The sequence below is a fragment of the Oncorhynchus masou genome, chromosome 11 (assembly GCF_036934945.1).
Source record: "Oncorhynchus masou masou isolate Uvic2021 chromosome 11, UVic_Omas_1.1, whole genome shotgun sequence".
Taxonomy (NCBI): domain Eukaryota; kingdom Metazoa; phylum Chordata; class Actinopteri; order Salmoniformes; family Salmonidae; genus Oncorhynchus; species Oncorhynchus masou.
The window spans coordinates 42,960,525-42,976,545 of NC_088222.1; the positions used below are offsets into that span (position 1 = coordinate 42,960,525).

Below are 16,021 nucleotides of genomic sequence, written 5' to 3' on the forward strand. Positions count from 1 at the left end.
AGAAAGCAAAGCATGTCACTGAGATTATAGGCTATTTTCATTTGACTTCTGTTGAACACTATCCTGTCTAAAAGTATTGTGAAAGCATTTGGTTTTAGTGGGATAAAAGTAACTCAAAACACAATGTGGTTTAGCCTGCACATTTCATGAAGGGCCTCCCAGTAAATTTCTCACAGCACCGACCAAAGAAAAACAGACTCTCTGGAATCAGGTTTTTAGCCAACCATTCCATGCGATTGAATTACCTGACATATGAAAAAAGTCACGACCGGGAAGACAGAAACAGGAAATGCTGGGACAATTTTATAAATGTCGACAATTTGTTCGTTCAACATGGTGGGATCTTTTTGTGTCAGTAAAATGTATTATTTGAGAAATGGCGGTGGAAACACCTTTATGCGCAAATATTGATACAATTACCATCATATCAAAGTAAAATTGGAGTTAAGTGATTGATGTGTGGTCCTCCACCTACGAATTTTTAACCTTTATTTAACTAGGCAAATTAGTTATGAACAAATTCTTATTTTCAATGATGGCCTAGGAACAGTGGGTTAACTGCCTGTTCAGGAGCAGAAAGACAGATTTTTACCTTGTCAGCTTGGTGGTTTGAATTTGCAACCTTGCGGTTATTATTAGGCTACAGATTACATAATTGATGATGAACTTCACAGGGTGGTCAAAGTGCATGGTGATGAGCTTGATGCTCCTTTCCAATAAAATCAAGGGTCTTATTATGGTGACATGTTGATCGATGCTTGGCTGCCGTTTAACAAATAAAAAAATATAATCTCATCGTGTAGGTAGTTTACCCGCGCTGTATCTGCGAGCTGTTGGCTAGAGTACGTGCCAAGACCAGAGTGGGCACGCTGGCTATATACTGTAATGCAACAGTTTTTCTGACCCATTTATGTATTTTTTATTCGGTACATAAAACAAGTTATTTTTTACGTGTACTACGTCATCACGCACAGCCTTTTATCCGCAATAAATCAGTTTGATGGAAACACATCTCTGGTGTGTAAATGTACATATTGTTTTATGCACTTTTTTGAATATTCACATAAAAACCTGTCACCAATTGAATGGAAACCTAGCTAGTGGTCAAGTACAGTGAGCTCAAAAAGTATTGGGACAGTGACAATTTTGTTTTGTCTCTGTACTCCAGCACTTGGGAACTGAAATTTTACATTGACTTATACATTAATTATACACATTAATTATACATTAAAGTGCAGACTGTCAGCTTTAAGTTGAAGTTATTTACATCCATATCGAATTAACTGTTTAGAAATTACTGCACTTTTTGTACATACATGTAGTCCTCCCATTTTAGGGGACCAAAAGTATTTGGACAAATTCACTTATGTGTATTAAAGTAGTCAAAAAAATAATATATTTGGTCCCATATTCATAGCACATAATGACTACATCAAGCTTGTTACTCTACAAATGTGATGCATTTTCTGTTTGTTTTGGTTGTTTCAGATTATTTTGTGTCCAATAGAAATTAATGGTAAATAGAGTATTGTGTCATTTTGGGGACACATTTATTGTAAATATGAATAGAATATGTTTCTAAACACTTCTACATCAATGTGGATGCTACCATGATTATGGATAATGCTGAATGAATTGTGAATAAACATTCCCCCAAGATGCTAACCTCTCACCATTACAATAAGGAGGTTAGCAATTATTATTATTATTTTTATTTATTTTTTGTGGGGGGGGGGGGGGGATATTTATGCCTCTAACTTCCTCACTCATCATTATTCATTATTCCGTAATCCTGGTAGCATCCAGTGTTTAGAAACATATTATATTTTAGTTTACAATGAAAGGGACTCCAAAATGACACAATAAATTATTTACCATTAATTTCTATTGGGCACAAAATAATCTGAAACGCAAGCTAAACAAACAGCATATACATCCAACAAATTTGGAGATTCCCAAGCTTGATGTAGTCATTGCGTGCTATGAATATGGGACCAAATACTTAACTTTTTACTACTTTAATACACATATAAGTTAATTGTGTCCTAATACTTTTGGTTCCTTACAATGGGGGGACTATGACCAACTCAGTGGCCTTGTGGTTAGTGTCCACCCTGAGATTGGAAGGTTGTGAGTTCGATCCGGCCGAATCATACCAAAGACTGTAAAAATGTGATCTGATGCGAACCAGATGCATCTCTGGGAAACCAATGCGTCTCTGCTTGGCACGCAGCATTAAGTAGATAGATTGGGGGTAAGGCCAGCGATAGACGAGGGTCCTGTCCAGGGGCTGTACTTGTACTTCAAGCTGCCTCACACTACAGAAACTAGAGATAGGCTCCTGCTCCTATGAGCCATTCCAGCTCGCACATGCCAAGACTTGTGCAAGGCTACTTACTTCTGTACAAAAAGTGGTTCAACGGTTCAACCGATATGGATGAAAATACCCTCTGTAAGTTTCTTACTCATTATTATTCATGATTCATCCAGCATTTCCATAATCAGTCTACACTTCAACCACATAGTCATTGTATCATTTCAAATCCAAAGTGCTGGAGTACAGAGCCAAAACAACAAAAAATGTGTCACTGTGCCAATACTTTTGAAGTTCACTGTATGTGGTGACAAAAACTGTAACCTAGTTTTTCTTCCGAAGATAAATATTTACTCTCTTTGGGGCATTCCAAGTGGTCACATAGCCTCCCTCGGCTACAAGTTAAACTCTCTGCAGGCCAAGACACTGTGGCGGTACAGAAGTGCAGTTACCCGAGTGGCTGAATTGGAGAATGTGTGACCTTTTCCACACCTTGGCCAACAGGGAGCCATGCAGAACTTTTAAGAGCAGTAGAGGGAGAAGAGAGCTTAAGTCTTGAGGAGTGTTGTACTGGACAGTATTTCTTAGCACTGGGGTAGAGCCTAGTTTAACACAATCCACATATGGAGTGGAAGTTGCAGAGCATAGAAACACATCCCATCCAATGCCATCGCTAACTAAGGAGGATAATGAATTGCTCTGTGGGCACCACTTGCTCAGCGAACGCACAGCCTCCTCCTCCTGGGGGAACTGAACCAATGGAGCAGTTTAAAAATAACGAGGAATATTATCCGCTTCACGTGCTGTTGAATGTTCACTGAGGAGATGTGTCAAATTTCTAATCACGTGTTTGTGTGCACGACACAAAACAAATATTTGAAGACAGCAACTAGAAGATACTTCGCAAACTAGGTACTTTAATGTCTGGGGTTTTCAAAGGGGCATGGGAGTATCTTGCTGAGGTGCTAGGCAGCGTTGTCACTTGGGGATTTCACTGGGAAGCTTATTTGGAACCCTCAATTTATGACTTCACACTCCTCTATAACTTTCTTTTACTACCAGAAGGGGAAATATTTGTGCCATTCCCAATAGGAAAACACCATAGAAAGCTAGGATCCAATTCACATGCAGGCATCCTTTCTCTAGTCATCAGTTCAATCACCATCGCTCCATGTCATCTGCATGTATAATTTGAAATGAAGCTAAGGGATGGATTTTTTCTCCAGTTGCTCTGCTATTGTTTTATTCAGCACTGTTACGCCTGGGATTTTATCAGGGCATTACACTAAGATTATCAAGAAGAACCAGCCTTCCCTCTCGAGGAGGGCGAGGGAAATTTAAAAAAACATGAATGTAAATTGCCAGATTGCACACAGATGTGCCTTGCCAGGAAGACGGGAAAGAGAGAAGGAAAGACAGGTTAATATAGGTCACAGAGCACCTTTATGGTTTGAGGGCTTAAACTACACACACAAAGGCACACACACTGCAAAGATTTGTCCGTCCACTGTATATGAACCCAGTGGGAAACACTAGAGCAGCCTCTCAGGCCCAGGTGTCAGGGGCTGCATTATGGCACTGGGAAGAGTCTCTCCCAGAGCAAGGCGGAGAGAGAATAGACAGGAAGACAGGCGTCATAGGGCAGGATGTGGCAGACGGGAAGAGAGACGGGAGATACCTGTCCCACAGCGCACAGTCATCACTTCCTCATTGCCGCCTAGACTCCGAATGCTTTACTGGCCACTGCCGCCGATCCGCTAATGCCCCACACCAGGAAAGCTCCATCTGTTGCTGTGCAAACGCTAAGGAGGATGTCATTGTTAAGAGGATGTATGTTCAAGCAAGGGCCTGGCCTGCTGGATCCGCTCTATCTCTTGTATTGTTCAGCTAGCCTCGCCTGCCAAACTAGGGAAATGATTAGGAATTCAGACTTCCTGCCTGCAGACTAGACTATTTTGTGTGTAAATTACCAAATGTCGGGACTCGTTGGGGACAGTATATTTTCACAGTTTTTAGTATGTTGTTTAAAAAGCTGCCTTCTGCACTCCCAAAGAGTATGCTCTTTATTCCTGGAGTTTTTGCAATTTTTGTCCTGGACAGTTGTTTCTAGGCCAGACCTCACATCCTTTTATCGGAGTTTCAAGCTAACTTAAGCACTAAATATGCACTAATACTGTCTTATTTACAGCCTTAGCTAGTCTTTTAGTAAGTAAAAACAAAAATAAAGCTGTTTGGTGAAATCAAATATATTTAGGCAAGCTGATATGGATTTACTGTCTTAAAGATGGAAGCAATAGTGGATGCAAAATAGCCCCATCATTTCAAAGATTCACAACTACCTGGTGCGGCGGTTAGCTTAGCGGTTAGTTGCTTGTTCAAATCCCCGAGCTTGCAAGTTGGAAAAAATCTTCCGTTCTGCCCTTGAGCAAGGCAGTTGACCCCCACAACAACTGCTCCCTGGGTGACGATGACGTGGATGTCGATTAAGGCAGCCCCCCTTCAGAGATTCAGAGGGGTTGGGTTAAATATGGAAGAGACATTTTGGTTGAATGCATTCAGTTGTGCAACTGACTAGGTATCCCTTTTCCCCTTCTATATTTTACAGTAGGTATGAGTTTCCTTATTGGATATACATCCTTCTTTCGACGCTAAACCCACCACTGGTGTGCATGGCCAAAGAGCTCTATTTTCATAACCAAGGGCATGTCTTCTTGTCCCTTGATACTCTGGAATAGAGGAATATGTGAATATGTTTCAGGCTTTGACAAAACAATTTGATGTTTCAGTTTAGAAATACAGTAAATTAGCTTTTCAGTCAAGCATTGTTACAGTATTAACAAATTACTGTATTTTATACTGCTTTTATGCCTTGTCACTTCTAATGCTTGTGGGTTTTTTAAAAGGCAAACTGAATAACTTTTTCCTCTCAGGGCCTAACGTTTGTTGTCTGTCTGAACTAGAACTGTATTAAATGGATCACATCTCGAGAGACAAAGCCCAAAATACTGTTATTAAAGATTCATAGCCATTAACATTAGCAATGTGGGGAACATTAAAGTTTCAAAGGCTTACACTAAAGAATTACTCATAGTCCTTCCTTTCCATCGCTCCCACTCCTCAACTTTAGCAATGGATTGACATTTACATAATGGTTACCTGGAGGAAAATGGAGGAGGGTCATGCTTTTTCAATTTCAGTCAAGGGGAGGGTTAAGTATTTGTTAAACATAGTCCATGGGAGGATCATGTAATTTGTAATTGATTCCATTTCTGTATTTTTCAGTGTTTTAGAATTAGTTGCTTATTAAGTTTCAAGTTTTAATGTCACATGCAAAAGTACAGTAAAATGTGTTTCTTGCAAACTCAAAACCCAACAGTGCAATAATCAATAACAATATATTACTAGAAAAAAACACAAGAAATATGATTAAGAAATATGGAAAACTTTTATTGTGTATTTAAGTAAGGATGCATAATATATCCCGGGAATATTTAAAAAGTCAGGTCCAATACCACATTTACATACTGGAGTGACAAATTGCCATGCTGCAGCAGAAATAATAGTCTATGGCTTGGGTGGTTGGTTTCTTTGACCATTTTCTGGGCCTTCTTTTCACACTGCCTGATATAGAGGTCCTGGATGGCAAGGAGCTCGGCCCCAGTGATGTTATGGGCTTTTTATGAAATAAAATGGCAAAAAGCACAGGCCTACCTTGTTAGCTAAACATTTTGAAGAAAATAAAATGGATCCGATTATATAAACTGATCTATAACAGTGCTTTGGTCGGCGATGCTTTACGCTAGAAACAAGTTGTAAAATACTGGAAATGTCACGATCGTCGTAAAGAGGAGACCAAGGCGCAGCGTGATATGAATACATGTTCTATTTATTAATGAAGACGGACACTAAACAAACTATACAAAATAACAAACGCGACGTTATATAATCTAAATGTGCATACACATGCAAGTAGACATAGATAATAACTCACGAAATACCCAAAGAAGTTGGCTGCCTAAATATGGTTCCCAATCAAAGACAACGATAAACACCTGCCTCTAATTGAGAACCAATCTAGGCAACCATAGACATATATAAACACCTAGATGATAAACAACCCCATAAACCTACAAAACCCATAGACAGTACAAAAAACACATACATCACACATGTCACACCCTGACCTAACCAAAACAATAAAGAAAACAAAGAATACTAAGGTCAGGGCGTGACAGGGAAAGATGTGACTCCGATGGATATGGGGATTTCATTGTTTAATTTTCTTTGACATTCAGAGGCAGAGCTACAACCTTTATCCGAGGAGACAAAAAATAGACTGCTTGAGAAGTAATCTAATTCTGCCACTATCAATTGATTAAGCTATTCACTTTCGGTACAATATAATGTTTTTGTTTAAACCCAGACAGCTTTTCGGTAAACACTTGTGACCTTTTTTTATTGGGTTAAGCCACAGAAGAAGAGTAGCCAGCAGTTAAAGCTTACATTTGTCTGGGTTGGTCGGCCTCGGGTGGAAAGGTAGGCCTAACTTTTGAAAGTACCACGCTCAGATCAAAATGTTTAGAAACAGCGACGGGTTCGTGGCAAACAAGACACACTGATTTGGAATTGCAGAAATATGATAAGATAAACACATAGGCCTATTGCTCTATCCATCCTTAGCCTGCAATTTCAGTAATTTGTGTGGTATTAAAAAATAATCTCCTAATATGTAAAATGAAGTACAATTGCGTGAAATGTTTCTAAAAGGCTATTTTTTTCTCTGACCTGCAAATACGATGATAGATTCATGCAATGTTTTTACCATAAAGGCGATCTTTCCACCCCTACTCTTGTCTACAGTGGTATATGCCAACCTACAACCTTCTGGCCCGCAGCCCTGTGCACTATCAAAATTCCTGTATTGCCATGTAATGCTGACAGGACGAAGAACAGTTTCTAGAACTGCATATCTAAGGCTCTGGTCTATCCAAGAAGTGAGGGTAAACGGATCACTCCCTTACTACATCTCATTAATTGTTCAATATAAGATTAATGTAAGAGGGCGGATAATCACCTTTTTCAAAACGTGGGACAATGTATAGCATGGTGTTTAAACTGACGACATAAGGTAAACAAGCTGTGATCTAGTAATGATCTCAGAGACATTAGGGTAAGCAGCTTACACTGTCTGCTTTAGAAGGCAACCCCAGCCAGCTCCCTCAACCATGCATGCATTGGATAGTGCATTGGATAGCAGGGAACTGGTATGATACCAAAGCAAGCTGACCTTGACTTTCTAGGAACTGTGTGAGTGTCACAGAAAACACACCTACTTTAATGCCTGGGTGTGAGTAGAATTTCCTGGGGAATGGTCTACCAAAGGATCCGTGACCTTACGCTTTCAGAAAGACTTGTCTCTTCAGGTCACCGACTCGCCTTACTGTGTGAAAGAACTGTGTGGTGCTTTGCTAATTCACTGTGTCAGCAGAGGCCTGGTGAACTCTAAAACAGTAAAAGGCTCCTGTCTTTTTAATGGATTGGGGGGCTTAGGCCTCTAGCAGCTACTTGAGCCTAAGCTTTAGTCTCAGGGAGACTATTCATGGGTGTATGACTGGGTTGGGATGCATGTGTGGGAGCATGGCCTTTCTGTATGATTCTGAAGTGCACACGGCAAAAAGTGAAATCTAATCAAGCATAAATATCTTATATTGAGTGATAATTCCTTTATTAAAATGAGTGGTTTTTTTCTTACCAAGCTAAATTATCTACTATCATTGGCAGATAAATTTTTTTAACCTAAAAATGCCAGCACCAAACCAGTGTCTCTACATTTGTATGTTTGGTAGAAAACAATAATGTTAAAAAGTTCTAAACTGTGATTTTCAAACACTATAAGATTCACGGTGATGTAGGGAGCAAGAAAATACCACCCCTCTGGCTAAAAACTTGTTGCAGGTTTTGAAAATCATTAAAAAAAATTTTTTTATCCCACCCTGTGATGTCACAGAGAAGCATTTTTTAGGACTCTTTTTATCTTTTTAGCCACAGATCATAGAAGCCCGGCCTTTTCACATATGTCGACACTGGTTTGGTGCTGGAAATAATGAATATGAGGTTGAAAAGTGATGGAGTTGCAAGTACTTTATCTCATTTAAAGATAAGACGATGTAAGGTAAAATATCTTGAAATACATGTAAGATAAATGACTTGCAACTCCATCACTTTTCAACCTCCAGCACCAACCCAGTGTCTACATATGTGAAAACGCTGTGTATTTTTTTCGTTAAAAGTGAAATTATCTGCCATTGATGTTCGATAATTTAGTTTGTTCAGAAGAAAACACATTTAAGATGGCTTCAATTCAACTTTTTATAGTACATCCCTCTGTCATAGACCAAAGCGGGCGTGTTTCCAGGGCACTCATGGCCCATTATTGCTACATGGGCACACGTGTCAGGAGCAGAGAGAGAGAGAGAGAGAAAGAGAGGAGTCGGGCAGGCGGCTAGGCTGCCATTGGCACGGGAGAGCTCGCACCAAGAAGGGCGCCCGTCGCCCTGCACAATTACCCACCGTGCGCAGAAACTGAGCCCGCCTTGTGTATGTCCACATTGGTTCGCCCCGCCAGACTAAAAATGGAAGGTAACAGATCCAGGTCATGGTACGGTGGAAAGAATGAAGAATGCGTCTGGGTGGGGTGGTAGACTGGGAGCAAGGGGATGGAGGGGTTGATGTTAATTGAGTTTCTGGAATTTTAGATGAACTGACTGGTTAGAAACATCCCTAATGCAGGCATAACAGCCAGCTGACATACCACAGCTCTGCAAACAGCTACCAATGGACATTGCATGTGTGTGTAATAGCAACGTTTGGCAGTAAGGCTCATATTTCTTCCTTTCCTGTTTTGCAGGCTACTTCAACGTATTGGCAGTAATACTGAAAACAACGAATGATGCGCCATGGGCCAACGAGTTTGAATGTAAGAGCCAATCGAGATGTCGTAATATATACACCAACATGACAATCAGTTACAGACATTTCCTGCTTGACCTTGACATGACACTAAGGAACCAGAACTAGATAACATCGACCCTCTGCTTCTTCCTTTAAAAAAAACCTTCAATCTAATTCCCTCTTGTCTCCTCTGGCAGCTATCGAATTGTCCTGTTTGATAGAGTCCATCTCCACAAAAAACCCAAGAATCGAATGGAAGAAAATTAAGGATGGGGAGCCCAGTTATGTCTATTTTGAGAAGAAAATCTCAGGTAACAGACTCAACGGAGTGCTTTGTCATAATGGCGTCTTCACTAATATCTCCAACATCAATATCAAAGTGACAAACCCCCCCCCCCCCCCCCCCCAAAATGTTCAAATCCTCTTACAGACACAAACAACTTGGACTAATGAGGGAACGACATTCTGTTTTATACTCATCATGAATTATGCCTGTATTAAATCAATGGCAACTTAAAGCATGTTTTTTTTTACTCCTGCAGGAGATTTGGAGGGCAGAGCAATGATCAGAGAGCCTGCGACATTGGTGATAACCAACGCCACAAGATCAGACTCCGCCAGTTACCGTTGCGAGGTCAGCGCCCAGACTGACCTTAAATCCTTTGATGAGATTTTGATCAACCTCGTCGTAAGAGGTAGGTCTATCATCCCACCCAGCCACATTTCTTCACATCTGCTCAACACATCATCATCATCAGCTTCTTGCACCAGAAGCACATCATTAGTTGTATTACTACAGTAAACGGTGGTATAATATTGAAACCAGAACAAATTCAAGACTATACAACCACACGAAGATGCATCACCTTGTGGCTATGACTGAAATGACATGTTTGGGGAAAGGAGCATTGCTGCTACCTCTGTGAAATTGCATGTTTGCCATCAGTCATTTGCGTTGCAATAATGCATCTCATCATGATTTAATGCATCTAATAATTTCACTGCTAAAATGTTTGCCGTTAGTCTTAAACCTTGAAGCTTTGAAAGTTGCTATGAAACATAACATACAAAACACAATGAACATGTAGTCTTTGTACCTAAAACAGCCATATCAGTTTACAGGGACTCGTTTTTCCCCTGTTTTACTAAAACGGAGCTGCATTAGTGGTTACAACTATCGATGCTGTAAGCTGAAACCGTGTTTTAGGTCACGCCAACCTTTTGGCACACGTACAGTATGAGGATGCTTTTTGACAGGCCTGTCCCTGCCCCAAAGGCGTGTTCTGGGCTATATGGGGATACCTCTGAAACAGCACCCTCGCTAAATCGCAGTGCTAAAGATGGAAAGTGTTGGCAGGGTTTGGCACGGGGCAAAAAACACATTCCCACCCTCCGAGATCATTCATTGGCCTAGTAACTACAATTCAGCGTGTATCATAGGCTATGCTGTTTTTGACACAATCAGATGCTGAATGTTGCCATTGCTAAATGTGTGATTGTGTCCACAGTGAAGCCAGTGGTGCCGAAATGTGCTGTCCCCAAATCGGTGCCTGTAGGGACGGCTGCAGAGCTGCGATGCGTGGAGGATCAAGGTTTCCCCAAGTCTCAGTACCAATGGTTCCGCAACAAGGAGGAAATCCCAGATGACCCCAAGACCAGCCCTAAGTTCATCAACTCCTCCTACACGCTCAACGCCGAAACAGGCACCCTGGTGAGTGTGTGTTTGTGTGCGGTGACTGGGAGGGAAGGGGCCACTGTAGTGCAAGGCGAGGCTGCGGGGGTGGTGGCCTTGCCCCCAGCGGTAGGGGCAGATATTTTGGGGTGACAGTTGATGGTGTGAGGGGGCTTGAGCCATTAGGGGAATCTGCTGTCCTCATTGGCACATTCCTGAACTCCCTCTCCCCTGCCCAGCCAGATAGTCAGTGGCTCGGCCTTTTCACTCCACTCAACCTTTACACTGGCTTCTAAAGTTTGGCCTGGTTGTCACTGGCATACTTTACTTCCAGGGAGTCACACCCTACTACTGTTCATATTGACCGCTTGTCCTTGAAGACCACCAGCACATGCTGCCAAATCTGCTTTTCATATCCAACTGAAAGCTAACTAATTAGTAACAGGACTAGAATTAGAGGATAAGACCTTTATTAACGTGGGTTAAAATCCGATGGGAGACAGCATACAACGAGAACTGAAGGGATATCTGTTGAACAGTAAAGCAACTCATTTTTGGGACAGTTCCAACCCCAATGTAATTCAAATTGAACCTCGTTATAAGCCTGCACTTTCCCACATGCAGTAAATACACCAGAATGAAAGGACTCCGTTTATACAGAGTGTAATTGAGACTTGCTGCTGTTGGTTTTTCCTCTGCAGAAATTCAGTGCTGTCAGAATGAACGACTCAGCAGAGTACTTCTGCCGAGCAAAGAACGACGCGGGCCACTCAGAGTGTGGACCGCAGACAATGGAAATCTGTAAGTCTGTCTGACAGCTGACAAATTTGTACACAAGACACATGTTGTTTGTTGAAGCATGTCATCCCAGTAGTCCGGTGTTCAATTCATAAAGAGCCAGTTGAAGGTATCTCAACATCAATTCTTCCTGTTGTTCTTCCCCAGATGATATCAATATTGCCAGGATCATCCTGGGAGTGCTGGTGGTGGTGCTATTGTGCATAACAGTGGGCCTCTGCTTTGCGTACAAGCGTGGCTACTTCGCCAGCCAGAAACAGACTGTAAACAAGTGAGTGAAACTTCCTCTTGAGCGGCAATAGGGATGGGTCATGGCTCATTGAGGTTTAACATTTGCCAATTTAGACTTTATGAACAAGCTTGACCTCACAACTTGACCTGGTTAACTTACAGCCCGAGGTTTTATAACATGCATGGAACAATTCTTTCTAGAAATGTGTTGTTTTTGCAACAGCGTAATGCCTTCTGATCATGTCTCCGTTGTGTTTCACAGTTACAAAGCACCAGCCAAAGGAGAAGGGGTGGACTACGTCAGAGCCGAGGACGAGGTGCGTAAAGAAAAACTACAATTTGTTTTAACTCCAAAAAAGTTCAACGAGGCAGTCCTTTAACCTCTTGAAACTCCCCATCCCGGATCCGGGATTGTGACTAAGCCTCAGGCTCATTAGCATAACGCAACGTTAACGATTTCTGAAAATCGCAAATAAAATTAAAATAATGCGTTTGCTCTCAAGCTTAGCCTTTTCTTAACAACACTGTCATCTCAGATTTTCAAAATATGCTTTTGAACCATAGAAATTGACTAATTTGTGTAAGAGTATGCAAAGCTAGCATAGCATTTTGTGTAGCATGTAGCACGCAACATTTTCACAAAAGCCAGATAACCAAATAAATAAAATAATTTACCTTTGAAGAGCTTCTGATGTTTTCAATGAGGAGACTCCCAGCCACATACCAAATGCGCAGTGTTTCCTGAAAGCGTCTGTGTGTAGGAGAAATCGTTCCGTTTTCTACATTGCGCCTGGCTACCGAAACGAACCGAAAATGCAGTCACCTACAACGTGAAACTTTTTCCGGATTAACTACATAATATCGACCGAAACATGGCAAACGTTGTTTGGAATCAATCCTCAAGGTGTTTTTTCACATATCTCTTCATTGACATGCAGTTCTTGGAAGCTTGCTTCTCTCTCTCTGCCCCATGGAAAAATACTGGCAGGTGACTTTTGCGCACCAATTTCGGCGCAGGACACCGGGCGGACACGTGGTAAATGTGGTCTCTTATGGTCAATCTTCCAACGATCTGCCTACAAATACGTCACAATGCTGCAGACACCTTGGGGAAACGACAGAAAGGGCAGACTCATTCCTCTTGCGTTCACAGCCATATAAGGAGATCATGAAAGACAGAGCCTCAAAAATCCTTGTCATTTCCTGGATGCCAAGTCATCTTGATTTTGCCTGAAGCTCACGTTAAAGGGCACGCACAGAGAAGATATTTGTATTTCTGGACACGTCAGAGTGTTTTCTTTCGAACAGTAGCAATTATATGCATAGTCGAGCATCTTTTTGTGACAAAATATCTTGTTTAAAACGGGAATGTTTTTCTTCCAAAAATGAAATAGCGCCACCATAACTGTAAGAGGTTAACTAGCGTACTTGCTCTTCCTTTTTATTCCAGGGCGACTTCCGACACAAATCTTCGTTTGTCATCTGAAGAGAAAGACGAAGGGCATGGAAGTGAAAGGTGTGGTACTTTGGACGGAACTCATTAAGTGTGTGAGATGACCAGTGAGCTGCCACGTGCCTTGAGCTCTCAGCATGTCTGAAATGATTCAAGTTTGCCAAAGATGACAAGTTTTCACATCTATATAGAACTGTTAACCATTGTTACAGACAAGTTTTCACATCTATATAGAACTGTTAACCATTGTTACAGACAAGTTTTCACATCTATATAGAACTGTTAACCATTGTTACAGACAAGTTTTCACATCTATATAGAACTGTTAACCATTGTTACAGACAAGTTTTGAAACCAACTTGTTGACCGCTTTCATCACCAATCAACTTATTTAGCTAAATTATGGAGTTAAGTTAGTTATTGCATGTTTTAAAAGGTATTTAACATCACCTGCGGGAGGGGGGGGGGGGGCATTTATGTAAGATCTTCTGCTAGAAGGGAAAAAAGTATTTAGCTAAGTTCTGAAGTAAATCTAACATAACACATTTCTACTGTAAACATTTGCTTCAAAAACCTTTGTCATTTCTAACTTTTCTTTTCTACCAGCAAAATGTCATACTATTTTTGATGGAATATATTTTGAAACGCCTATAGATAAAGGTTTACTTTTTTAAATATTTGTAAAATACTAACCGTTTTTTTATTTGGTTTTGGGAAAAAAATCTAGGTTTCAACCACTCAATATTCAGCTGTAAACAGTCACCTTTCCTGATCATGAAAAAAAAATGTAATTACAAAACCTAGCATATCAATTTTTTCCTCTAGAATTGTCTTAGATATTTTATTTACTGCTGGGATTTCCATGTTAATATTGAAAGAAAGTTACATGTTGATGTTTGTATTGTAGATATAGTCTTAGACAGTAGGAGGCTTCAAAGAGTACCAGCCAAAAGCTAGGAAACACTGTACACAATCAGTGGTGCATATCCTTGATTTTAAGTGTCCTTCTGTGCTTTCTGTTTATCTTGTATATTTTGAATATACTGTCCAGGTTGGGTTTTTTGCTGTATGTCAGGAATATGTTCAGTATTTGTAATAATACAGGGTTGATGTTGGCTAACAATTGTACTGATTGTATATAGATAATAGTTTGTTCCCTCCCACCAATCGAGACTATGGTGAAAAACATTGGTAGTTTTATATCTGATTATTCTCCAAAAGGAGGCAATATGAAACTCTTTCCATGGTTTGAAAAATACATGGTCATGGTAGAGCTGATCTGCCTAATGTTTGCACATAGGAAGATATCAATACTGTTCAATCATCTCTACTCCAGGCAAAAATAACTGAATAACTGAATTTGAAATAGAAAATTGAAGTAAACGACTTAGAGAAATGGTATTTGACATTTTCCCAAATTCATTTCAGACATTTCCAAGAGTTACAAAACATTCTGAGATACATACACAACAATTGCCTGATACACAAATAGTTTTTCACAAAACAGGTACTGAAGTTTTTTATTTGTACATTGATAAAGATCATTCCTTTTAAGTGCCTTCTGCCATTACAACAATAGATCAGCTTCAACACTTTCTTTTAACAAAAACCTTAATAGCATTTTTAACTCTACAGAGTTTGAGAGGAATGATGACATTGCCACCTATTCTTAAGACAAAAATAGTGTCACATTTTCCCACCCAAATAATTTGTACATATCTGCTTTGCTTTGTAAATAGATTCTCGTTTTACATTCTTTGAAGGATTAAACTCGTTTCCATTGGAGTAGAAATAGAGATGTATTAGTGCCTAAATATAGTGGGAATTATTTTTGGTAAAGAGTAAAGACACAGCACTAGTACACAAATTGAAGAACATGTACAAAGTTTAACAGACTAAATGGATGGAGAAACACAAAAGCATGTGGCCTACATTTACCGTAAAGCCAGAAAATACCTGAAACTTCCAAGGCATTGAAAATAGATGTTATTTACAAGCCCTTTCTTTAAAACCTACAATTTAGTTGTAAATACACAGTGAAAGATGTATTCCAATACATGTTCTGTGGTTGGGGCTAGCTTAGCCAAATACTAACTGCCAATCACGTTTCCTCCAATCCAAAGACCATGAGGTTCCATCTATCCAGTGTTGAAAATCTTCCTCTAATTTCTTCAATCCTGGAGGTTGGCATTGAATTCATATCAAGGGTCAAGCTTTTCAAGTGTTCACATGTTTAATTTATTGATGACATTTTCTGAACCAAACTCATGTAACACCCATCTCAGGCCAGGTACAAATACTCTGAGAATTCTTAAACCGTATGTCTATGAATAATAAAACTCACTTCTAATATTCTGACATGTGCGGTGGATTTTAATTTACAAAAATAAAAACAGAAAATATTAGATAGGACATTGAGTGTGTTCAGTGCGGACAGAAGAGAACATGAAAAAGAGAAAAATAAACAACTTTTGCTGGATTTGTCTTGTTTTATTATTGAGTGGGGACTGCAAGTTCCATTACCTTGACAAGAGTTCTGAAAATACAAGAGAATAATCAGGTGAAACATTCGACCCATTTAAAATGGTTTAACGCTTTACAA

The 16,021-nt window shown here is 40.1% G+C and overlaps 1 protein-coding gene across 1 annotated transcript in view; it reads left to right on the forward strand.

The window, feature by feature from the left end:
• LOC135548722 (junctional adhesion molecule 3B-like) overlaps positions 1-15,771 on the forward strand; it is a 57,377-nt gene extending 41,606 nt beyond the window's left edge. Inside the window, exons 2-9 of the mRNA XM_064978585.1 lie at positions 9,222-9,290; positions 9,463-9,576; positions 9,808-9,960; positions 10,774-10,976; positions 11,639-11,738; positions 11,883-12,006; positions 12,229-12,283; positions 13,417-15,771. Of these exons, the coding sequence (XP_064834657.1) occupies positions 9,222-9,290; positions 9,463-9,576; positions 9,808-9,960; positions 10,774-10,976; positions 11,639-11,738; positions 11,883-12,006; positions 12,229-12,283; positions 13,417-13,452 (854 nt within the window). The 3' untranslated portion in view covers positions 13,453-15,771. The remainder of the gene's footprint in view (positions 1-9,221; positions 9,291-9,462; positions 9,577-9,807; positions 9,961-10,773; positions 10,977-11,638; positions 11,739-11,882; positions 12,007-12,228; positions 12,284-13,416) is intronic.
• Positions 15,772-16,021: the final 250 nt, after the last annotated feature.